At 41.7% G+C, this 25,441-nt stretch overlaps 2 protein-coding genes across 3 annotated transcripts; both read right to left on the reverse strand.

Annotated features, from left to right (window-relative positions):
• Positions 1-6,144: 6,144 nt before the first annotated feature.
• Positions 6,145-14,167, reverse strand: pip5kl1 (phosphatidylinositol-4-phosphate 5-kinase-like 1). 2 transcript variants are annotated; one of them, XM_064943298.1, is made up of 9 exons: positions 12,553-14,167; positions 9,883-9,933; positions 9,482-9,636; positions 8,768-8,892; positions 8,635-8,669; positions 8,492-8,547; positions 8,270-8,382; positions 7,986-8,148; positions 6,145-7,184 (listed from the first exon to the last, which is right to left on the reverse strand). In XM_064943298.1, the coding sequence occupies exons 1-9, from the start codon at positions 12,856-12,858 to the stop codon at positions 6,722-6,724; spliced, it is 1,467 nt and encodes a 488-aa protein (XP_064799370.1). In that variant the 5' UTR covers positions 12,859-14,167; the 3' UTR covers positions 6,145-6,721. The 2 variants fall into 2 exon arrangements, with proteins under 2 accessions (XP_064799370.1, XP_064799371.1); XM_064943299.1 differs by lacking the exons at positions 9,883-9,933; positions 12,553-14,167 and having other exon boundaries at positions 9,478-9,547.
• A 977-nt stretch (positions 14,168-15,144) lies between these two features.
• Positions 15,145-21,132, reverse strand: dpm2 (dolichyl-phosphate mannosyltransferase subunit 2, regulatory). The gene is made up of 4 exons (XM_064943300.1): positions 21,024-21,132; positions 19,762-19,851; positions 18,478-18,580; positions 15,145-16,766 (listed from the first exon to the last, which is right to left on the reverse strand). Exons 1-4 carry the CDS (start codon positions 21,114-21,116, stop codon positions 16,714-16,716), a joined length of 339 nt encoding a protein of 112 aa, XP_064799372.1. The 5' UTR covers positions 21,117-21,132; the 3' UTR covers positions 15,145-16,713.
• Between the last annotated feature and the right edge of the window lie 4,309 nt (positions 21,133-25,441).

Genomic DNA, 25,441 nt, shown 5'->3' on the forward strand with positions numbered 1-25,441 from the left:
CCAGACAGCTGATGTTTTGAAAGAGCTGCAAATTCCGGATCCCTACACATTAGCTGGGCTAGACAATCTGGACCATCTCTTCCTAAAATGATCTGCCGCCATTGTTGCAACCCCTATTACTAGTCTGTTCAACCTCTCTTTTGTATCATCTGAGATTCCTCCCCTTCTTCACTCTAGGCACAAACTGTTACAGACCTATAACCATCCTGCCCTGCCTTTCTAAAGTCTTTGAAAGCTAAGTGAACAAACAGATCACCAACCATTTAGAATCCCACCGTACCTTCTTCACTATGCAATCCAGTTTCTGAGCTGGTCATGGGTGCACCTCAGCAACGCTCAAGGTCCGAAACAATATCATAACCACCATCGATAAGAGACAACACTGTGCAGCAGTATTGATCGACCTGGCCAAGGCTTTTGACTCTGTCAATCACCACATTCTTATCGGCAGACTCAACAGCCTTAGTTTCTCTAATGACTGCCTCGCTTGGTTCACCAACTACTTCTCAGATAGAGTTCAGTGTGTCAAATCGGAGGGCCTGTTGTCCGGACATCTGGCAGTCTCTATGGGGGTGCCACAGGGTTCAATTCTCGGGCCGACTCTTTTCTCTGTATATGTCAATGATGTCACTCTTGCTGCGGGTGATTCTTTGATCCACCTCTACGCAGATCACACGATTCTGTATACATCTGGCCTTTCTTTGGAAACTGTGTTAACAAATCTCCAAACGAGCTTCAACGCCATACAACTCTCCTTCTGTGGCCTCCAACTGCTCTTAAATGCAAGTAAAACTAAATACATGCTCTTCTCCCAAATCGCTGCCCACACCCACCCGCCCGTCCATTATCACTACTCTGGATGGTTCTGACTTAGAATATGTGGGAAACTACAAATACCTAGGTGTCTGGTTAGACTGTAAACTCTCCTTCCAGACTCACATTAAGCATCTCCAATCCCAAATTAAATCTAGAATCGGCTTCCTATTTCACAGCAAAGCATCCTTCACCCATGCTGCCAAACATATCCTCATAAAACTGACTATCCTACCGATCCTTGACTTCGGCAATGTCAAAATAGCCTCCAAAATAGGCCAACAAATATTCTTTACATCAACAACATAGGAATCACTACAAAAATGATTGTATACACAATATTAGGCCCAGCCCTTGGAACTTTGATTTTCCTAGATATGGCTACTATATTTTGATCACTACATCTGATGGATCTGGATACTGCTTTCAAGCAAATTTCTGCAGCATTAGTAAAGATGTGATCAATACACTCTACTCAGCAAACTGGATGCAGTCTATCACAGTACCATCCGTTTTGTCACCAAAGCCCCATATACTACCCATCACTGCGACCTGTATGCTCTCGTTGGCTGGTCCTCGCTACTCATTTGTCGCCAAACCCACTGGCTCCAGGTCATCTATAAGTCTTTGCTAGGTAAAGCTCCGCCTTATCTCAGCTCGCTAGTCACCATAGCAACACCCACCCATAGCATGCGCTCCAGCAGGTATATTTCATTGGTCATCCCCAAAGCCAACACTTACTTTGGCCACCTTTCCTTCCAGTTCTCTGCTGCCAATGACTGGAACGAACTGCAAAAATCACTGAAGTTGGAGACATATAATCTCCCTCACTAACTTTAAGCTTCAGCTGTCAGAGCAGCATACCGGTCGATGCAGCTGTACCAACCAACTACCTACCTCATCCCCATATTTGTTTTTGTTTTTCTGCTCTTTTGCACACCAGTATTTCTACTTACACATTCTCTTCTGCTCATATATCACTCGAGTGTTAATTGCTAAATTGTAATTACTTCGCCACTATGGCCTATTTATTGCCTTACCTACTTACTTCATTTGCACACACTGTATACTGCTTTTTCTATTGTGTTATTGACTGTACGTTTGTTTATCCCATATGTAACTCTGTGTTGCTGTTTTTGTCGCACTGCTTTGCTTTATCTTGGCCAGGTCACAGTTGTAAATGAGATCTTGTTCTCAACTGGCCTACCTGGTTAAATAAAGGTGAAATATTTATTTTTTACTTTTAATTACACACAACAGGCCAACAAATATTCTTTACATCAACAACATAGGAATCACTACAAAAATGATTGTATACACAACATTAGGCCCAGCCCTTGGAACTTTTTTTTTCTATTAGCCTAGTGTCATATCTGATGTGCTTCTGGGTCTGCACTATTTGCTTTTTGGGGTATTAGGCTGAGTATCTGTAAAGCACTTTGTCACAACCGTTAATGTAAAAAGAGCTTTGTAACATAAATGTGATCGTTTGACTATCAGAATACCACACCTGAAGTTACCCCTGGATTGGTATTCTAATCTAAACTATTATATTTGAATTCAGAAATACAAACATTCCCTCTGTAGGCCTAACCATCGCCCTTCTAAAGGTTCTCTGGTGTTGCAACGACTGCAGCCGCGGCCGCTAGCTGGCTAGAGCATATCGAACTGTTAGCTTAAGAGACCCATCGGACAAAGTCTTTGGCCACTATACCTATTTTGCCAATTGGCCTGGACCCTTTTACCACACGGAGCCCTGCTGATCCATCATGACTGGTCTACCGACGTAACAGCACGAGGGGGCTACAACTGACTTCTTCCGTTGCAACGTCCCTCTAAGGCCCTTCTGCTAGCTTGCTAGCCCTGTAGCTGCCTGAATCGCTGTGTCTCCAGTCCGCCAAGCCACTCACTGGACCCCTATGATCACTCGGCTACGCATGCCTCTCCCTAATGTTAATATGCCTTCTCCATCGCTGTTTTGGTTAGTAATTATTGCCTTATTTCACTGTAAATACTCCTTAGTTAACCCTTTAGTTCCACCTCCCACACATGCGGTGACCTCAGCTGGTTTAAATGATGTTCCTAGAGACAATATCTCTCTCATCGTCACGCAATGCATAGGTCTACCTCAATTGTATTCACATCCTACCATACCTTTGTCTGTACATTATGCTGTGAATCTATTCTACCGTGCCCAGATACCTGCTCTTTTTACTCTGTTCCGAACGTACAAGACAACCAGTTCTTATAGCCTTTAGCCGTACCCTTATCCTACTCCTCCTCTGTTCCCCTGGTGATGTAGAGGTTAATCCAGGCCCTGCATACCTAGCTCCACTCCCATTCCCAAGGCGCTCTCATTTGTTGACTTCTGTAACCGTAAAAGCCTTGGTTTCTTGCATGTTAACAGTAGAAGCCTCCTCCCTGTTTGTTTTATTCACTGCCTTAGCACACTGCCAACCCGGATGTCCTAGCCGTGTTTGAATCCTGGCTTAGGAAGACCACCAAAACCCCTGAAATTTCCATCCCTAACTATAACATTTTCCGACAAGATCGAACTGCCAAAGGGGGCGGAGTTGCAATCTACTGCAGAGATAGCCTGCAGAGTTCTGTCTTACTATCCAGGTCTGTGCCCAAACAATTTGAGCTTCTACTTTTAAAAATCCAGTCTCTCACCATTGCCGCTTGCTATAGACCACCTTCTGCCCCCAGCTGTGCCCTGGACACCATATGTGAATTGATTGCCCCCCATCTACCTTCAAAGCTCGTGCTGTTAGGTGACCTAAACTGGGACATGCTTTTAACACCCCGGCCATCCTACAATCTAAGCTTGATTGCCTCAATCTCACACAAATTATCAATGAACCCACCAGGTACAACCCCAAATTCGTAAACACGAACACCCTCATAGATATCATCCTAACCACCCCTCATCACTGTCAAATACTCCCTAAAACACTTCAGCGAGCAGGCCTTTCTATTCGACCAGGTATCATGGAAGGATATTGACCTCATTTCGTCAGTAGAGGATGCCTGGTTATTCTTTAAACGTGCTTTCCTCACCATATTAAATAAGCATGCCCCATTCAAAAACTGTAGAACCAGGAACAGATATAGCCCTTGACCAGCACAAAACCATCCTGTGGCGTACTGCACTAGCATCGAATAGCCCCCGCAATATGCAACTTTTCAGGGAAGTTAGGAACCAATATACCCCTACCCTGGTCAACAGCCCTGCTTCCCTGTCATTTACAAAATAGTCTCCAACACTCTCCTCAGCAAATTGGATGCAGTCTATCACAGTGCCATCCATCTACCAAAGCTCATATACTACCCACCACTGCGACCTGTATGCTCTCGTTGGCTGGCCCTCGCTTTATATTCATTGCAAAACCCACTGGCTGCAGGTCATCTATAAGTATTTGCTAGGTAAACCCCCGTCTTATCTCAGCTCACTGATCACCATAGCAGCACACACACGTAGCACGCGCTCCAGCAGGTATATTCCACTGGTCACCCCCATAGCCAATTCCTCCTTTGGCTGCCTTTCCTTCCAGTTCTCTGCTGCCAATGACTGGAACAAACTGCAAAAATCACTGAAGCTGGAGACTCATATCTCCCTCACTAGCTTTAAGCACCTACTGTCAGAGCAGCTCACCGATCACTGCACCTGTACATAGCCCATCTGTAAATAGCCCATCCAACCATCTCTTCCCCATACTGTTATTTTATTTTGCACCTTTGCACCCCAGTATCTCTACTTGCACACTCATCTTCTGCACTATATCACTCCAGTGTTTAATTGCTATATTGTAATTATTTAGCCACTATGGCCTATTCATTGCCTTACCTCCCTTATTTGCAAACACGGTATATAGGCTTTTTCTATTGTATTATTGACTGTATGTTTGTTATTCCATGTGTCACTCTGTGTTGTTGCTTGTGTCACACTGCTTGCTTTAACCTTGGCCAGGTTGCAGTTGTAAATGAGAACTTGTTCTCAACTAGCCTACCTGGTTAAATAAAGGTGAAAAAATAAAAATAAAAAAGAGCAGTGGTTCCCAACTAGGGACTTGAGGGGGTACTTCAGGTGTACTCCGGGCAGAGCAAAATTCAGTTGGTGGTACAGTAAGCAAAAAAGGTAGGGAACCACTGAACTACCTTTAGAGAGAGGGTACCTTCAGAGAGTTAGATACAAGCCCGTAAGCAAATAAGCAAAGTTCACACACACCTTAACTCAAAGTTATTTATGCATTGAGCAAAGGTTTCAGCACACGGCTATTATAGACAGAAGGCACAAACATGACTTTACCAGGGGTCAACAAGTTGAGCCAGGAGAGAGTGTAGATGGTGGATTAGAGTTAGCCATCCACACCATTACGAAGTAGCTTACATTAGTGAATATGTTGTAAAAATGACCACATAACTTAGTCCTCACATCAGGGTATTTTATTTCCCCAACTTTGTGTGAATGTTTTTTATGCTACATCTTACATTCAAATAGGATGTAAAGTCAATTCTATTCATGGATAGAATAGATTTCTGTTTCTAGACAACTTAAACCCTGTAAATACAGTGCCTTACTTTCAAACAACATTCAGACCCAGACAGAGTTGTGAAAAACAATCCTCATATTTCCCTGACTGACACAGGGTGTCGAGGGTGAGGTACAGAATGGAGCACCTCAAGAGGTTTAAAGCACATTTGTGTTATATTTTCTAACAGCAAGACTAAGTCTTTAGCCTACATTTCACCATAAAAACTGGGCAGTGTGAGTAAAATCTCTTCTGAGGCAACATGGCATCAAAGGGATAGTTCAATTTGTGTATTTTCAACTTCCCTACGGTGTTACCTAGGGTGTCAAGGTTCTTCCCTAGGTAAGTCAAAAATAAGATACAATTTCCAGAAGTGAACTTTCCCTTTAAAAAAATGTGTTGGTCATCATAAGAACCAGGCAGTCTTATAAAGGTTGTGTTTCCCTGTTCAGACATTGCATGCATCAACCAATGGTTGCGTGCCACGTCATCAACTCTGCAGTCGGGCACCAGATTGCTATGACATATGATGTGGTTAGCTGATATGTAAAATACTTATCCAGGCATTGTAAGATCTGACATGCGTCAGCAATGTCTGAGCAGGGGAACAGAACCTTTATGACAACCGTTTGTCATCACTTTTAAACGTTAACCCTTTATACCGACCTTGCCATGACCGCACAAAGAATACAAAAAAAAAATATATATATATATATATATATATATATATATATATATATATATATATATATATATATATATATATATATATATATATATATATATATATATACACACACACACACACACACACACACACACACACACACACACTGCACAATCATATATCGGGAGAGTATATTCACTTGGTCAGTTGAACAGTGAAAACACAGCTTTTAAAAATACAACAAAATTGCACAGGTATAAACACTTCAAAGTACAATTGTAAAAATAAATCCATATGAGGTGGCAAATTTGTACAATTATTTTGGTTTTCAGCATTCACTTGATAATTGAACTTCAACAATTAAAAACGATTATACTTTGGAGAATCAGCTAATTAATTCATAGTACTTGATTATAAATGTCGCACCTTTTTCTTTGTTTACTTAACAAATAATATGAAAAGGAAACCCATGAATTTGCGATGGTGAATATTATATTTGTATATAATGGTTTATATTTGTTTTAGCTTTGGTCTGGAGATGTAGAAACATGAAAGTAACTGCTCCTTGATCAATCTGAAATTATAGCGCTTTAAAAGCATAGCTTCATGTCTCTGGTCAGTGTCCAAGTTGTGTGCATGCAAACGTTTGTTCTTGGGCAGAGAATCTGCTACTGGGACTAACCATCCTCATCCTCCTCTTTTTCTGAGTCTACTCGGTGTGGTCCTGTACCCACTGGCAGAGTCTAAGGCAGTAAGAGGTGGGGCTGACGGTGGAGAAGGCCTGCCCTGGGTGCCGCAGTCTCTTCCACCAATGCTCCAGCCTCTTCTTGAAGCTGTAGACAGTGAAGATGTCAATGATGCCCACAAAGTAGCGATGCTCCGGTCCGTCAATGACGTGTAGCGGGTTCTTGAAGTTGGGCAGCAGCCGGCGGTTCTGGGCCTGGAAGTCCCTGAGCACCATCGAATCTGTGACCGACCCGGCCGGCTGCTCAGTACAGGTTCTCCCGGAAAGGGCACTGCCCGGGTCACTTCCTCCCCTTGATTCGGCAACGCTGCCACTTCCTGTCCCGCCATCCATCTCTGACACCGACAGGATGGAGTCTTCCTCTGGGACCACCCCTGGAACAGTGGGCATGCCCGCATGGGTGGGGCTTGAGCCAGTGATCACTGACCTGAGAGGTTAAAGCGGAGAGGGGGTAACCAGAGTTAATAGAAACCAACAACCATCTGAAAAGGTTAAAGGGGAGAGGGGGTAACCAGAGTTAATAGAAACCAACAACCATCTGAAAAGGTTAAAGAGGAGAAGGGGTAACCAGAGTCAATAGACACCAACGACCATCTGAAAAGGTTAAAGGGGAGAGGGGGTAACCAGAGTTAATAGAAACCAACAACCATCTGAAAAGGTTAAAGAGGAGAAGGGGTAACCAGAGTTAATAGAAACCAACAACCATCTGAAAAGGTTAAAGAGGAGAAGGGGTAACCAGAGTTAATAGAAACCAACAACCATCTGAAAAGGTTAAAGAGGAGAAGGGGTAACCAGAGTCAATAGACACCAACGACCATCTGAAAAGGTTAAAGGGGAGAGGGGGTAACCAGAGTTAATAGAAACCAACAACCATCTGAAAAGGTTAAAGAGGAGAAGGGGTAACCAGAGTTAATAGAAACCAACAACCATCTGAAAAGGTTAAAGAGGAGAAGGGGTAACCAGAGTTAATAGAAACCAACAACCATCTGAAAAGGTTAAAGAGGAGAAGGGGTAACCAGAGTCAATAGACACCAACGACCATCTGAAAAGGTTAAAGGGGAGAGGGGGTAACCAGAGTTAATAGAAACCAACAACCATCTGAAAAGGTTAAAGAGGAGAAGGGGTAACCAGAGTCAATAGAAACCAACAGCCATCTGAAAAGGTTAAATAGGAGAGGGGGTAAACATCAAGAAAGAATTAAAAAAAAAAAAATACAATTTCCACCCACTTTTTTGTGCGCATGATAAGGTTGGCAAAAGAAAGGCCCTGGTGGCGTTCGTCCTGGTGCAGGGGCTGATGGCCCACCAGGAGGCTGTAGTCCAGCACGTTGAGTCTCTGCAAGAACGACGTGTCAATCTCCACCTGCCGGAGCAGCCACGGCCGCTGCTGGTCTGTCAGCACAAGCATATATATGAAATATATATAACTGCATTTTTTCATTGTAGTCAGTCATCTGGTACACGTGACATAACGCTTGCTGTAACATACTATGACAGGATTCGTTCCTCTTACCCAGAGTGATATACTGGCCCTGGAAGTTCAAGTCCTTGAGGACAACAATAACCTGGCTACCCTCAGGGGCGGGGTCTGTCCACCGGCTCACCTCACAACCCTTGATGTCATACCTGCAACAAAAGACAACAGAGAACAAAGTCAGTATAGCAGTATTGCTACCAGAGCCTGTAATATAGTCCCTATTCCAGACTTTTTGGTTGAACTCTGAAACAGGCTTACCTGGCATTTATTCGATCGTCAGGATAAAAAACACTCTGCATTACAATAAAGTACTTCTGTGAAAAGGGTAAGACAAGGCATGAACAAAGTTGTAGATAATTACACACACTATGCCTATGAATAACAATCTATGGTCTCTGTACCTTCCTCCTATGGGAAATGTTTATCCTGTGGACACCTTGAAAACAAACCGAAAGTCAGTCAAATGCAAAGCTATGGTAGCTAAGAGAACTAAAAACAGATACAAAGATGTTCCATGAGAGTCCATCCTGTTACCTAAGAACTTGACCAGCAGTGAATGGGGATACTTCTCTAGGTGCTCCATGTAGATTCTCAGATTGGACAAGAGGAATTTCACCTCTCTCTTATTCTGGGTCTTCAGGAAAAAACACTTATCGTTCCTGGAAGAGAAAGAGAGATGCAGAAATCAGGCCCAGAAGAGAGCGGCACATTTTGCTCTTAATTGTAATCAGAGGGCTGATATAAATACTATGCATGCCAGTCTCTCTTGGCAAAGAGGTGAGGAGAGAGTGACTGCATCACTTCTTCTTTTTATAAGAAACGTGTTAAATCCCAAATTGTTTGCATAGTCAACTTATACACAGCTCTGACGCACACACTTATCCTACCAGACATGCCACCAGGGGTCTTGCGGCACAAAATCTCTCCCCTATTTGACCTAGATAGTTTGTGTTTATGCATCGATATGTAGGCTATGTGTGCCTTTTTTTTAAATGTATATAGTTCGGTCCTTGAGCTGTTCTTGTCTATTGATGTACTGTATTATGTTTCATGTTTTGTGTGGACCCCAGGAAGAGTAGCTGCTGCTTTTGCAACAGCTAATGGGGATCCATAATAAAATACCAAAATAGGACTAACAAAGGAACTCTTCTATATTTTCACTATTGCTGTATGTCTATGTGTGGTGAGAGAGATATACACTAGCAGGAAAGGGAGAGATGAAGAGAGGAGTAGAATATGCTTACGCACGTCAGAAAGAAGTCAGCCTTGCTTTTGGAGTTGCTGATGAACTGCAGGTATGAGCCATCGAAGGAGAGAGAATGCTGATACTCCTTTTCTGTCATTCCCAGGGAGCGACGCAAGCTGGCAAACACTGGCCCTGCAAATGTCTCCATTTTAAAGTCCTACACACACAGAGACAGAGAGTTATTTTGAGTTCAGATCTGATTGGTATCATCAGCAAACAGTAATAGAAATAAGGTGATAGATACTGCAGCAAGGTCATGGATGGAGGTCAAACAACCAGCCCAAGAATAGATCCTTGAGGAACTCCACAAGATATCTTGGCTCTATTTAGATACCTGCTGTTTGCACAGACAAACTCCTCTGTATCAGTAAGAGATAAGAGAGATTTTTGGAAATCAGCATACCTTATGTATTTGAGTGACTTCCAATCTGTAATCATCTTCTGACAATTCATCCTATGATAAAAAAAATTCAAAAAGAAAATGGAATAATGGTTACCTGTAATATATACCAATTATGCAAAGCAATAAACATTTCTACAATCACTGTGGGTCAGATATATCTAACATTTTGCATTCTAAAAAGAAGGCATTTGTTTTATGTTTTCACTATTTTAAATGTTGTATTCACTACCAACATTTTGTGAATGTTCTACACAGCTACATTTTTAAATATGAAAAAAAGACAATTAACAGCAATGACAGTCCACCAACAACAAAAATGTACAGATACCTTTCCTGTTGAACTACTCTCAACTTTTCATGAAATCTAAACATTGCGACACAAAATTAGTTAACACGCTACCAGAGGTGGGTCAACAGGGTGTGTGTGTATGTAAGATAATATGTGATTAAGAGACAACAGACTGGACATTCATGTATCACACTGCTGAGTCAGCAGGCTCCATTTGAATGTGTGTGTGTGTGTGTGTGTGTGTGTGTGTGTGTGTGTGTGTGTGTGTGTGTGTGTGTGTGTGTGTGTGTGTGTGTGTGTGTGTGTGTGTGTGTGTGTGTGTGTGTGTGTGTAAAGAATTTAAAAATATATAAAAATCGTATTCAGCACCATAGGATCCGGCACAGCAACCAAACGCCAATGTAAAATGGTTTCTGCAAATAAGTTCTCATGATTACACCCAAATCCAAGTCCCACTTGGCTCTAATATCAGCCTGGTCGCAGAGCATTTCGTATTATTCTGTTCGTAAATCCAAGACAGTCCATGTTTTTTAACCTATATTTAACTAGACAAGTCAGTTAAGAACAAATTCTTATTTACAATGACGGCCTACTTGTAAAGCTACTCCGGCCAAACCATCCCCTAGCCCGGACAACGCTGGGCCAATTGTACACCGCCATATGGGACTCCCAAATCACGGCCGGTTGTGATACAGCCCGGGATCGAACCCGTATCTGTAGTGATGCCTCTAGCACTGCGATGCAGTGCCTTAGACACCTGCGCCACTCGGGTGGCCATAATATTATATGTTATGATATATTACGTTATGTTTGGTATGGTTACATTAAACAGATGATTACTTAAGCCAAAGGTTGAGAATTCTAATCTCATCACAGGCAACTTTAGCATTTTAACTAATTAGCAACTTTTCAACTACTTACTACTTTTTAGCTACTTTGCATGTTAGCTAACCCTTCCCCTGACCTTAACCCTTTTAGCTAACCCTTCCCCTAACCTTAACACTTTAACCTAACTCCTACATTTTTATTTAACCCTAATTCCTAGCCTCGTTAACGTTAGCCACCTATCTAGAATTCATGACATATTGTATGTTTTGCATATTCGTAACATATAATACGAATTGAATTCGTAACATATCATACCAAATGGGTGATAGACATCCACAAATGAATACATGCCATACGAAAAAGTAACATATCATACTAAATGGGATGTCTCGGTTTTAATTACAGAATAATACAAAATGCTCTGAGATCAGGTTGCTAATATAATCCTGTTTTGTCCCCCTTCTCCATTGTAGGGACAACAACAGTGTTTGTCAGTTAAACAAAGCAAATGCACAAGCTACTAATAGCCACCTCCCCGAGCTCAGCCAAATACTCTGTTCCAAACCGGATACTTAGCAACTTTCCATCTGTCCTTGGTGCTGATGACTTTTGGTCAATCTGAGGGCACCAGATGGGTGAAAGCAATATGGTAACGCCTCAACGCCTTCTCAAATCCGCATGGGCAAGTCATCAGAGCAAATAGTAGGGAGCCGGTTTTCAGTTTGTAATCGAAAGATGCCTCAATGATGTAAAGTCAAAATTGGGCATACGTCTTAAAACGATTGTTGCAGAGAAGGTGCCATTGTAGCTAGTAGTAAGCTAACAAGCGGCTAAAAAAACAATGAGAACCATAACAATTTGAGCCTTTCTTATTGGAAAAGTCCAGGTAATCACTCCCTGTTCCAGTCCATTTTCTTCCGTTTGCTGCCTAATGAACATGACCCAGGGTTCTTCTATATAGGGGCCATAAGCCATGAGTAATACAGGTGGATGGAGCATGGCTCTATCTGATGAGCTCCTTTTGTTCATGTTACATCCCCACCCCTGTTGACCTTCTCATGGTCCTCTGGGCTTGATGGAGGTGGAGTGAGTCAACAGTTACCCGCTACCAGGAAATCAAAATGTATCCAGTTTATAACCAAACATGAAAATGTTGACAATGGCATATGACAGGTGTATGTATATTGTTGTTTGTTTGGACCATTTAAAACTTGTTTTTGACTAGTTTCAGACCACTGTACATAGTTATGCACGCTGACAACACGATGCCCAGATCAAACTGTCTATCCCTTGTGAGCCTTGTAAAACATCTTAATCTACCACGTGTTTGCACTGGGTGTGACGTTTGTAAAATACCTGTACACGGGGCATTAAACACAAAGGGTTAAAAACAAGGTGTAAGTGAAGACAGTCTCGTGTTCTAACTTTGTTTTAAGTGTTCTATCCTCCACTGAAATAAACAGGTCAGATTTTTAACGTGGTGCAAACATGCTTAGTAAAATTTACTTAGAATACTTGCACCACACCTAATGTGACCCGTGGTTGGTGCTCACCGGTGGTGGGTTGTCGATGGTGGTCTGCACGGCTGCAGAGAGACCTTCCTTCATCATAGAGGTGAGGCTGTAGAACTCGTGCTGCTGGTCAATCTCAAACAGGCCCAGTAGCTTCCACTGCTGCCTCAGGCCCCCCCACATCGTCCTCTTCACTGTCCCAGTCCTCCGTGTCACCCCCGCCGGAACCCCAGACATCTCCATCTGGGGTGGGGATGCCACACACACACCAGAATGAGTGCTCAAGCACCAGCACTTGCAACCATCTCTACAAAATGCCACATCACTAAAAGGGCTGTTTGTCTCCATTAAAATGTAATGCCATTTACAAAAGAAAGACAACTACGCAGGTAAGACCAGTTGGACCACGCAAGTTGGTCTTCCTATCGATTGACGTGAGGTAACTCATTGCTGGGCAAACCAGAGGTTGAAAATAAGTTGTGTCGTAGAGAGACCTGGGCTGCCTGTGGCATGCAGAAAGTGACCACTGCAACAAAAGTGCAATGGCTCTATAGGCCTCAGAGAATGGAGAGCTTTTATTGGCCTGATTTTAACTGACAGTGAAATCGAACAGGCCACATAAATTTGACCACAGAAGCCTTTCCTGTTAGGAACAAGCGAGTAGAGGGTAACTAAGGACTGTGAATATAGGCTAGTGTAGAGGGGCGGACTGGGACCAGCAATCACTAAGGACTGTGAATATAGGTTAGTGTACAGGGACAGACTGGGACCAGAAATCAGCCCTGACATTTCTAGCACACCTGCCCCTTCTTTTCCTTGAGGCTCCCACACTGGCCATTTTTTTCCTCAAGGCCCCTACACCGGTCCATTTTTTTCCTCGAGGCCCCTACACCAGGCCATTTTTTCCTTGAGGCCCCCATTATTAGCCAAGTAATTAAGGAGTGTGAATATAGGCTAGTGTAAAGGGGCGGACTGGAACCAGAAATCACTAAGGACTGTGAAAATACTGTAGGCTAGTGTACAGGGGCAGACTGAGACCAGAAATCATTAAGGACTGTCAATATAGGTTAGTGTACAGGGACAGACTGGGACCAGAAATCAGCCCTGACATTTCTAACACACCTGCCCCTTCTTTTCCTTGAGGTTCCCACACTGGCCCACCTTTTCCTCAAGGCCCCTACACCAGGCCATATTTTCTCTGAGGCCCACATTATTAGCCAAAAATTTATAATTTTGCACAAAAAACCTGAGTTAGACAGGCCCACTGGGCTAAAAATGAACCAGCCCATCTGGCATTTCCCAAAATGACAGATGGCCAGGCCAGCCCTGCTAGTGTATCCCTCCTTCCCCCACATGGGGTATGTAAATATGAACCATCAGTGATCATGGATCAACCAGCTGTCTCCTTGACAACACGCAGGAGAGGAACAAGTCTGTTCAAGTCCCTAGGGCCTAGATGAAGCTGTTGCTCTCAATGCACCCCTGCAAGCCCTAGGGACACTTTATCTGTTCAAGCACAGTGGCTGTAACTAATGAGGTGCTTGTTTTGGAGAGTACCCAGCTTCAAGCATCTATTAGCAAAATAACCATTTAATTAGTAGTTGTATTATGTTAAATCATGATGAATCAAGGATAAACCATTGATAAAACATAGGGTAGAAAATAGGTTGTTTTTATCAACATGTAGAATCTTTGAAAGAGGACTCCATCCAATTTGAGTATCTGCACTGCTCTATATTGACCCACTGACCAGTGGAACAGAGTTGACACCACACCCACAGCAGTATACCAGCGTAATAAAGTAGGCCTACACCTTTTGCCATATAGTAATACTCTATACATGTGTAGGGTATACAATAATATATGGGTTATTATAGGACTAGCCATACAATAAAACAATAGGCAAAAAGGGTTATTGCATGCGCATAACGGTGATACAGCCAACAATTTCTGATAATGTTGGCCGGATGGTTTGAATATGGTGTTATTCTTTCCTGCCTAAATTAAACTTTTCACACACAATTCGGATACATCCTTCTGTCGTCTATCCGCTGCCTGTCATTGCGCGCATGGGATACCGACGGGTAAATTTAGCACGACTAAAAAAACTACAGTAGGCTACGTCCATATAGTCAAAAGCATATCCTAACAAAACATGCAATATTAAAATAATATTTGCGTTAACATTAGTAATAGATATTCCAAAATATGAAGATTCTTGCCTCAGTTTGGCTCATCGATGCCACTAATTCAGGTCCTCCCGTGTCTGCTCTATAGTTCCCGAGATCAGCGCATTCCTCCTATCCACGATTGACATAGCAATCCGTTCTTTCAATGAATGCGCGCAAGCGGGGATGTGGCGATAATGACACTGCGCGGAACCCCCAACAAGCTGCACCAGAAATCTCCTTTCACAAAGCATTAGCTCATGTCTGTGACCTGAAAATAACGCGGGCACACAGATGATAAAAAACGCCATATATGACACATTTTACGAGGAATAGTTTGATGTGATCAATGATATGACCTAAATCGTAGATGTATAGTCTACACAATAAAACATGATTATTTTAATCAATTCTCATTAATAGACCACATTCTAAACATTGAAATCCTGAATGAATTGTGCGAGAATTATCAATATAATATTTTTATTTTGTGAATACAGAGGAACTTTAACCCTATACACCATCCACATTTTTAGACCTTGTTTTGCTCAACAGACTTTAGAAAATCGTCCATCATATCAGATGCTAAGTTATCTTGTACTTGAACTAGCCAAGCACTTAATGGTATTTAAAAGCATGACAGATTTCCTAATTTGCCACAATGATTATTTAAAATACCAAGTGCTTGTGTGGACATAATAAATATGCTCGGATATCAATTGGGTCCTTTCAGTCCGTGAAGACGACAGTTACTAACTAAACAATTGAAATTGGTCATTCTTAGCAACTAAGAACTCAAAATAAATCTTTAAGTCTTAAAACAGTGCCTGAAAAGACATCCAAAATGTGGTGAAATGGGACGCTAGTGAAACTTTGATCTAATCTGATATAGTACTCCACAAAATCAGCTAATCTAATTCCTCTCCACATTATGAAGCCAGGTTTTTATCTAGGGCTGACCACATACAGTGAAAGTGAATACTGACACATCGATTTCATCCCTTTTTTTCCTTTGCCTCCAACCCCCTTCGATGTGTGGAACAGATGTGGGTGGGGCTAGGTCTACATAAGAGTGCAAATTTCAAAAGAATTCACAAAAGCTCTGATGAAGGCCTCACGCGTAAGCTTATTAAAGATCAGTGATACTATCAAGAGCAGTGTGCGGTTTCCTTTTTCCTTCATCTTGTTCAATTGTTGCCATGCACCTGCAAATAGGATTGCTCAGATGTGCAAGTACCTTTTGAATTTTGTATCCCTGGCAAAGTGACAATGCTCCTTAGGATAAATATAGCATCTGCAGCCATGCAGGGATTGACATTAAGGGTTGCCCTATTGCCTGGGTCAAGTGAAGTGAGCAGTTGCACAAGTTTGGCCTGTTCTGAGTTTGCCCCAATGGGCATGTTAAGAAAAATAAATACATATAGAAATCAAACTGAAAAGAATTCCAGTAGCCTAAAGCTGATCTTTCTGGTTCATTCCCATTGTTTACACAAAAGACAAACAATTTATGGCATTTATGGCAGTCGGGCAAGTTGGGCCTGCTATTAATGTTTTTACTGATAACAACCAAAATTACAAAGAATTCCAGTACTGATCTGATTCCTTCCCTATGTGTAGGTGACAGGCAGGCCATAAATGGCAGTTTGTGTGTAAATAACTCATTTATATTTTCAGGGAAGTGATCATAATCTTTTGGCAACCAAAAAAAAAACTTTTGACTTGCCCAATGGGCAAGTGCCTTTCAGGCTTTAATGTCAATCTCTGACATGCATTGCCAACCACAAGGTTATGGGTCTGGATAAGGAGAAGGGATAGGTGTTGGTGTACAGCAGCTCTTCAAGTCTTGTCTTATGTCTTTCAGTCATTAGATGTTTTCATCAGCTGTCAGAGAGAAGCCAGACTTTATTTTTGATTTCTCCCAACGGAATGTAAGGCAAGACGCTTGAACAGGGAGGTTTTAGTGAAGCTACTGTTAGCATAACTACTAGCGCTACATCCTGACCCGTCTGACAGCGTCTCTGTGACACCATCCCTCTTAGTCCACCTTAGGCTTGTGTTTCTTCCTGGTGACCACTCCAATGAAGGTACCTGAGGAGAGGAGAATATCTGTGGTTACTCTTAAAACGAGAAGAATAAGGTCACTGTTCTCATCAAGACGAGACTGAACTACAGTGGTGGCCAAATATATTGGCACTCTTGCACTTCTCTTAATTTAATTCCCCATTTCTTCTAAAATAAGTTGAATTTAAAAAATAAAGTTTGGTCTCCACACCTTTGTTCTATTGTCAACATTGCAGAACCAACATTTCTTTGGGAGGGGAATGTTAATTAAGAAAATGTAAACAAATGGCATATACTCCGAGCTGACAAGGTAAAAATCTGTCATTCTGCCCCTGAGCAAGGCAATTAACCCACTGTTCACTGGGTGCCGAAGACATGGATGTTGATTAAGGCAGCCCCCTGCATCTCTCTGATTCAGAGGGGTTGGGTTAAATGTGGAAGACACATTTCATTTGAAGGCATTCAGTTGTACAACTGACTAGGTATCTCCCTTTCCCTTGTATAAAAAAATTGGTTTTGGATGGGATTCAGATCTGGAGCAGTCGCTGCCCACTCCAGAACAGTCCAGTGTTTATTCTTGAACCATTCCTGGGGGCTTTAAAAAAAATGTATGTGTGTTTGGGTTGTTGTCCTGCTGGAAGACCCACGACCTTCAACAGAAACCCAGTTTTTAGACACTGGGTTGAACAATGCACTCCAAAACACCTTGATAATCTGCTGTTTTCATTATGTCTTGCACACGTTCAAGGCCCCTAGTACCAGAGGCATCAAAGCAAAGCATTCAAAGCATTAGTGAACCTCCCCCATGTTTGATTGTAGTGAGGTTGGTCTTTTCTTTGAATGCTTAATTTGGTCATTGGTAAACATAGGAAGACTCCAATGCTAAAAGAGACAAGAAAGACCATTTGAACTTTGTAAAATCCCATCTAAACATGCCTAAATCCTGGGGAAATGTTCTGTAGACCAATGAAACAAAATTTGGCAATACATCAGCACTATGTTTACCAATAACCAAATAAAGCATTCAAAAATGTTCTGGAGTGGCCAGCGAGGAATCCAGATCTGGATCCCATCAAAAACCTTTGGGGAAATCTGAAAACAGCAGTTGGTGGAAGGCAACATTCAAAACATTGAAGAATTGGAGTCATTTGCAGCTAAAAAAGGTGGCCAAATTCCCAGTAGAAAGGTATAGCAAGCTCATAGATGGCTAAAATACTTTGTTTTGTTGTTATCTTCGCAAAAGGATGTTTAACCAAATATTAGCTCCTGGGTGCCAAAAATTGTGTCCATGCCATTTGTTTAAATTTCCTTAATTAAACATTGTAAACTTAAGTTCCCCCCAAAAGAATGGTTCTGCCATGTGACAATCCAATAACAACATGTGGAGATAATGTTTTTATCTTCCAAGTTCAACTTATTTTAGAAGAAATGGGGAATTATTTAAGAAAAGTGCAAGGCTACCAATATATTTGGCCACCATTGTAGGTGCCACATATTCACCAATTTGGATGTATTGCATATGGATCTGCTCATGCCCAGTTAGGCTGTTCTGTGATTTGTAGACCATCAGATTGTCATCTCAGCTGCACCTAGCTCAGGGAGGTCCTTGTGAACAACCAGAATGCCTTATATCCTATGTATATCCAGTCCTTTTAGATGGACAGGCTGAGAGTAGAGAACAGGCAAGGGAGCAAAACACTAGATTAGAACCCATCTAATGTAGCATTCAAGAACTCACCTACACAGAGCAGCAGTATCAATGCTGCAATCCCAGGTAGAATGACAGAGTACTCCCGTGGAAGGAAATACTGGTGGACCACATGATCGCTGTCCACGAAGGGCTGGAAATTGTACAATATCCCACGAGTTAGTAGACACAAACAATACATAATCTTCTATTGGATTTCTGGCAACGAGTTTAACTTGCAAATTACAATGCAAAGTCAACATTCTCGAATGTGTGGACCTCCAACGATCTTTCTAGTACCATTTGAAAGTTGAAATCTCATTCCCATTTTAGTACATTTATCAGCTAAAACATGACACCCACCCTGTTTTCAAGAGCATGTTGTGTCTCAACCGATGGCCGGCACAACACAATAACGTTAGATGACGTAAAATAGGGCCTAAACTACAACAAATTAGTTGGTGTTTTTGATCATTTACGTTAAAACATGGTCTTTTAAATTAAAATTGAATAAATCTCAAATTATAAAATAGTTTGCTAACTCTGTTTGTAAGCTTTTAAATGATATCAATCTCAACCGTTTATCTTTTCCAGTGATGAAGACGTATGTCTCATGGTATGGTGGTGTATGTAAAATGGGTAAACTTTCAGCATCTTTATTTCTTTAATGTTTCGGCATTCAGGCCCAAAAAGTAGCTTTCTGAGCACTTCGACAATGGGCAAATATTTTTCTAATCAAAAGGCGTTCTCGGCTATACCTAGCTACAGATTGTTATACCAGATAATGTGATTTAACCAAATATTTTTGGTATCCATTACTTGGAGTTACAGGATAGATACTGTTTGGTGTAGGACAAAGAATTTGACCAACCTTAGCAATACTGTCTTAATCGTTGATTCGTGGAAACAGGAGAACGATGCCAGTATCACCAAGGTTGGTCGAAAATTCTCTGTTCTCCACCAAACAGTACCTATCTTGTAACTCCCAGTAATGGATATAAAAAATCTTTAGTTAAATCACATTATCTGGTGTAACAATCTGTAGCTAGGCTATAACTACCACACAGGGGGCTGCTGAGGGGAGCACAGCTCATGTCTGGAACGACACAAATGGAATGGCATCACGCCCCCATGTAAAAAAAAAAAATATCACCTTTATTTAACCAGCTTTGCCAGTTGAGAACAAGTTCTCATTTACAACTGCGTCCTGGCCAAGATAAAGCAAAGCAGTGCGACAAAAAAAACCAGTTACACGTGTTCGATACCATTCCACTCCAGCCGTTACCACGAGCCCATGCTCCCCAATTAAGGTACTACCAACCTCCTGTGACCTACCAGTATGATGACCCAGATTGTGTAGTATGTAAACAATAGGAGGCTGAAGCCAACCAGGCCCATGCCAACTGCTCGATCTGTCCCTGTTGCCTGCAAGAAATTAAGACAAAATGTATGAGTGTGAGGTTAAACTGAGAAAATACTGTATCACGCTATTATTGAGATAATAAAAGTACCACCATATGAGTCATAATACCCATAAAAGTGTGCAGTTAAACAGGGAAATGGTTCCAATCATTTTTCAGCCATTCACTTGTCCTATAGGGGATTTTCTAAACACTTAATATAGGGGCTGCGTTTTGTGTAGGCTTACCCTGGCGTGATGTTTTAATAACCGTGTAAATCTCTCTTGGACAAAGTGACTTTTATAAATATATTCGCCAGTATTTACCCCTAACAAAAGAAACGCTAAATAGCTGCTAATGTGGCTATCATAATGAACCACAAATGCCATGATGATCTGGAGACTGCCGAATCGAGGCAAAGGTAAGAATCTCTGGATTATTATCTCTGGACATTATCTAATGTTGGCTAAATGAAGTAATGAAATTTCTTTAAAATGTACCTGTTAGCAAAGGTGCCAGCTAAATATGACATGCAGGAGCTTTTTGTAACATTGCATGATGTCTATTTTGATGCTAATTAGCATTTTTGAATCAAAGTAGAGCTGAATATATTGACAAGTCGCCTTGTCTGAGAGAGTTTTACATGGTTATCTAAACGTCACGCCAGGGGAAGCCTAGATTAAACACAGCCTTTATTTTAAGTGTTTCTAAAATACCCTATGGGAAACAATGAATGGCGGAAAATTGGAACCATTTCCCTGTTTGACCGCTAGGTTTTATGGGTATTATGACACCTCGACTGTGGGGTTCTATAGGCTAGCTATTATTAGAACAGCATTATAGGTCAGCCTGGTTGGATAGTCAGGCAAGGTAGTTACGTTTCCTTTCATAATCCGTCTGGGTGATAAAATGAACCATGCACGACACATGAAAACGACGACAGTGTGATAGCTAGTTAGCTAACTGTCTGTAACTACCGTACAGACATGAGGGATGACAGCTAGTTAAGTAATGTTAGTATCTAGCTAGCGAGTTCGTGCAACTCTTCAGGCTTTCACTTAGTCTCTGGAGTTTCCCTTACGAAATTGTATCAGCTATTCCGTAGAAATTTAAATAGGCTTGTGGCTATAAAATAAATAGTAACACTATACAGGTTATATTACAAAATGGCTAGTAGCCCTGGCAATGATCTTTTACCATTTCTAACGTGTTGTTTCCGCGTTTGAATGACATCCGCAAACTGCGAGCGTGACCCGGATGATGAAGAAAATAGGTAAACGTTCTGTCCATACCCTCGCCTAAACCCAAAATAGGTACATGTTCGGTGCATGCCCTCGCCTAAACCCTACTCAAACCGTTTAAATTCAATGCGGTCACGTCAAAGTTGGACATCGCAAGGATTCTGTTTAGACTACCACAAACAGTGATGCCAATTTAGCAATTCTGTTGCTAGATTTAGCAACTTTTCAGACTACCCTGGCAACTTTTTTTATAACGGCACCTAGCAACAAATGTAGCTACTTTTAAAAATTTATTTGTAACTTTTGAAAAGTGACTTAAACGCGAAAATGCATGCATTTTCCCTCTAAATTACACAAAAACTATTTACTCGGTCACAATACACGTGCCCGGCTGCAAAAGTGCGTTGTGACCTCAGCAGCAGACGCTCAGCTCGTGCACAGCCAGCAGCAATTTCTGCAAATTACAAATCATTGTTGGCTGACTGGAGCTACATGTGCACGAGCTGAGCGTCTGCTGCTGACGTCACTCACATTGCACTTTTGCAGCCAGGCATGATAACGAACTACCAATACACTGCTTAAAACTATAATTGTTCAGAATTTGTAGGTTTACTCGGTAAAATATAATTGTTCAATAATTAAGTGTCGTTTAAAAATAAAAATATCTGATCATATAAAATGTGTTGCATTTATTACTTTTAGAAATAAAATGTGATAAACAAACAAATCTAAACTAACAAATGTCAAGTCGTATTTTTCGCCGAGATGGCCAGTCAATTTGAGTAACGTTGTTGTGTATTCTACATAATGACGCTAAGTAATGACGCAGTTTTACGTTATTACGCAATGATATCAAGTCATTTAGCAACAAATCGACCTGCCTCTAGCAACCTCCCCTGAAAATTAGTTGGCAACACTGACCACAAAGGTTCTCCTCGCTAGCCAAGCAGACCAGATCACCTTGCCATAAATAAATACAATTAAAGTCAATTATCTTCAAATTGTATCATTTTATTATTAAACCTGCTAGCTACATACATTGCTAGGCTTACTGTTCTTCAGTTTGTCAATGACAATATCAAACCTATTTTATTTATTTTTTATTTCATCTTTATTTAACCAGGTAGGCTAGCTGAGAACAAGTTCTCATTTACAACTGCGACCTGGTCAAGAAAAAGCAAAGCAGTGCAACACAAACAACAAAAACACAGTTACACATGGAATAAACAAACATACAGTCAATAAAACAATAGAAAAAAAAGTCTATATGCTGTGTGTGCAAATGGGGTAAGATAAGGGAGGTAAGGCAATAAATAGGACATAGTGGCTAAATAATTACAATTTAGCAATTAAGCACTGGAGTGATAGATGTGCAGAAGATGAATGTGCAAGTAGAGATACGGGGTGCAAAGGAGCAAAAATAAATAACCGTATGGGGATGAGGTAGTTGGATGGGCCATGTACAGGTGCGGTGATCTGTGAACTGCTCTGACAGCTGGTGCTTAAAGTTAGTGAGGGAGATATGAGTCTCCAGCTTCAGTGATTTTTACAATTTGTTCCAGTCATTGGCAGCAGAGAACTGGAAGGAAAGGCGGCCAAAGTAGAAATTGGCTCTGGGGGTGACCAGTGAAATATACCTGATGGAGAGTGTGCTACGGGTGGGTGCTGCAATGGTGACCAGTGAGCTGAGATAGGCGGGTCTTTACCTAGCAAAGACTTATAGATGACCTGGAGCCAGTGGGTTTGGCGACGAATATAAAGCGAGGGCCATCCAACGAGAGCATACAGGTCGCAGTGATAGGTAGTATATGGGGCTTTGGTGACAAAACGGATGGCACTGTGATAGACTGTCATGACATTGCCCTCTTTGGGTACAGCAAGCCCCATCCCCCTATCTCCTTCACCCAGGCTGCTGTGGTCAGAGAGAGGTTGTAAATTCCTGGAGATGTTCTCCTCATGGACACAGTATAGAGACAGAGTGAATTTTCATAGAGAACAAAGGAATTTCTTCCACCTCACAGAACTTGTTGTCCGAGCAACATTTATGTTCTGGTGAAGGTATAAAAGATCGGTGAAGAATCCAGCTACGAACTGTTCCATATGGTACAATATTGTGAAACTCATGGGAGACAATATGGCCACATTACCATAATGCTGTTTATATAATAGCCTCCGATATGAGGCTTACATCTAATTGTTGTATAACGAGAGGGCCAAGGTTTGAGACCAGACTGCTGAATCTTTTAACCATCCCAAGTGGTTAAACTCTTAAGACTATCGATACCGACAGAATAAAAACAAGTCTGATATTAAGTACTAGTCTGCAGCTAGGAATAAGGTATCATTGAACGCGAAGACCGACAACCGCCGAAATATCTATTCTATAACGACATGAATGAATGTCACTCTGAACTATCCATTCTAACCACGACAGAGAGGGTGGACAAACTCTCCAACAGAAACAAACTTTTCAACAGAGACCCCGACGACACACTGTGCGTAAATATATATGTTGATTGCAATTGTTCCCGAATGAGTGAGCGTTCATGTGCAAAGGATTAGCATTTCAATTGTTATAATTATCAACTGTGTGTTGTCATCTCAGTCGACCCCCAATCCCATTTTGTCTAATAAGCCACCATGCCGGTTTAGCCCACTAGGACACATTCCCCTATCATTTCTTGTAACCATATTTACTGTGTTTGTTTGTGCACTTCTGTGATTGTTTAGTTTGTTAATAAATAAATGATTTAAGACAATTGATGTATGGATGATAGCGAAGCCTGGGTTCGTGCAGATAACCAACAATTTACGACGTTTGGAATGAGACTAACTTGAGGTAAAGAAGAATTCATTGATCAGATATGAAAATATCTGAAAAGTTATATTAGGAAAATTATAACTTTAATCTGAATATTTTCCTTGGTGCCCCGACTTCCTAGTTGATTACAGTTACATGATTAATCAGTTAAATCGCGTAATAATAATTACAGAGAATCTTTGATAAAAACTAAGTCTTCAGTTAATGATAGTAAAGACACGACAACTGCATCCAATTTGCTGAATAGAGTGTTGGAGGCTATTTTGTAAATGACATCCACGAAGTCAAGGATCGGCAGGATAGTCAGTTTTACGAGGGTATGTTTGGCAGCATGAGTGAAGGATGCTTTGCTGCGAAATGGGAAGCCGATTCTAGATTTAATTTTCGATTGGAGATGCTTAATGTGAGTCTGGAAGGAGAGTTTACAGTCTACCCAAACACCTAGGTATTTGTGGTTGTCCACATATTCTAAGTCAGAACCGTCCAGAGTAGTGATGCTGGACGGGCGGGCAGGTGCGGGCAGCAAACGGTTGAAGAGCATGCATTTAGTTGTACTTGCATTTAAGAGAAGTTGGAGGCCACGGAAAGAGAGTTGTATGGCATTGAAGCTCGTCTGGAGGTTAGTTAACAGTGTCTAAAGAAGGGCCAGAAGTCTACAGAATGGTGTCGTCTGCGTAGAGGTGGATCAGAGAATCACCAGCAGCAAGAGCGACATCATTGATGTATACAGAGAAAAGAGTCGGCCTGAGAATTGAACCGTGTGGCACCCCCATAGAGATTACACGAGGTCCGGACAACAGGCCCTTCGATTTGACACACTGAACTCTGTCTGAGAAGTAGTTGGTGAACCAGGCGAGGCAGTCATTTGAGAAACCAAGGCTGTTGAGTCTGCCGATAAGTATGTGGTGATTGACAGAGTCGAAAGTCTTGGCCATGGTGATGAATACAGCTACACAGTATTGTCTCTTAACGATGGTGGTTATGATATCGTTTAGGACCTTAAGCGTGGCTGAGGTACACCCATGACCAGCTCGGAAACCAGATTGCATAGCAGAGAAAGTACAGTAGGATTCGAAATGGTCTGTGATGTTTGTTAGCTTGGCTTTCAAAGACCTTAGAAAGGCAGGGTAGGATAGATATAGATCTGTAGCAGTTTGTGTCTAGAGTGTCTCTCCTTTGAAGAGGGGGATGACCGCGGCAGCTTTCCAATCTTTGGGGATCTCAGACGATACGAAAGAGAGGTTGAACGGGCTAGTAATAGGGGTTGCAACAATTTCAGCAGCTAATTTTTAGAAAGAGAGGGTCCAGATTATCTAGCCCTGCTGATTTGTAGGGGTCCAGATTTTGCAGCTCTTTCAGAACATCAGCAATCTGGATTTGGGTGAAGGAGAAATGGGGGAGGCTTGGGCAAGATGCTGTGGGGGGTGCAGGGCTGTTGACCAGGTTAGGGGTGGCCAGCCGTAGTAAAATGCTTATTGAAATACTCAATTATTGTGAATTTATCAGTGGCGACAGTGTTTCCTAACCTCAGTGCAGTGGGCAGCTGGGAGGAG

The sequence above is a fragment of the Oncorhynchus masou genome, chromosome 28 (genome assembly GCF_036934945.1).
Source record: "Oncorhynchus masou masou isolate Uvic2021 chromosome 28, UVic_Omas_1.1, whole genome shotgun sequence".
Classification (NCBI taxonomy): domain Eukaryota; kingdom Metazoa; phylum Chordata; class Actinopteri; order Salmoniformes; family Salmonidae; genus Oncorhynchus; species Oncorhynchus masou.

What these genes read in the sequence shown, in the direction of transcription:
- pip5kl1 (XM_064943298.1), bottom strand. Translation starts at nt 12,858, where the DNA reads ATGGAGACAAACAGCCCTTTTAGTGATGTGGCATTTTGTAGAGATGGT. An exon ending in CCATCGACAACCCACCACCG is followed by an intron (nt 9,934 to 12,552) that starts GTGAGCACCAAC and finishes TTTTTATCATAG; the next exon opens with GATGAATTGTCAGAAGATGA. An exon ending in ACATTTCCCATAGGAGGAAG is followed by an intron (nt 8,548 to 8,634) that starts GTACAGAGACCA and finishes CCCTTTTCACAG; the next exon opens with AAGTACTTTATTGTAATGCA.
- dpm2 (XM_064943300.1), bottom strand. Translation starts at nt 21,116, where the DNA reads ATGGACAGAACGTTTACCTATTTTCTTCATCATCCGGGTCACGCTCGC. An exon ending in GAAACAACACGTTAGAAATG is followed by an intron (nt 19,852 to 21,023) that starts GTAAAAGATCAT and finishes AATTTCTTGCAG; the next exon opens with GCAACAGGGACAGATCGAGC. An exon ending in GATACTGCTGCTCTGTGTAG is followed by an intron (nt 16,767 to 18,477) that starts GTGAGTTCTTGA and finishes TCCTCTCCTCAG; the next exon opens with GTACCTTCATTGGAGTGGTC.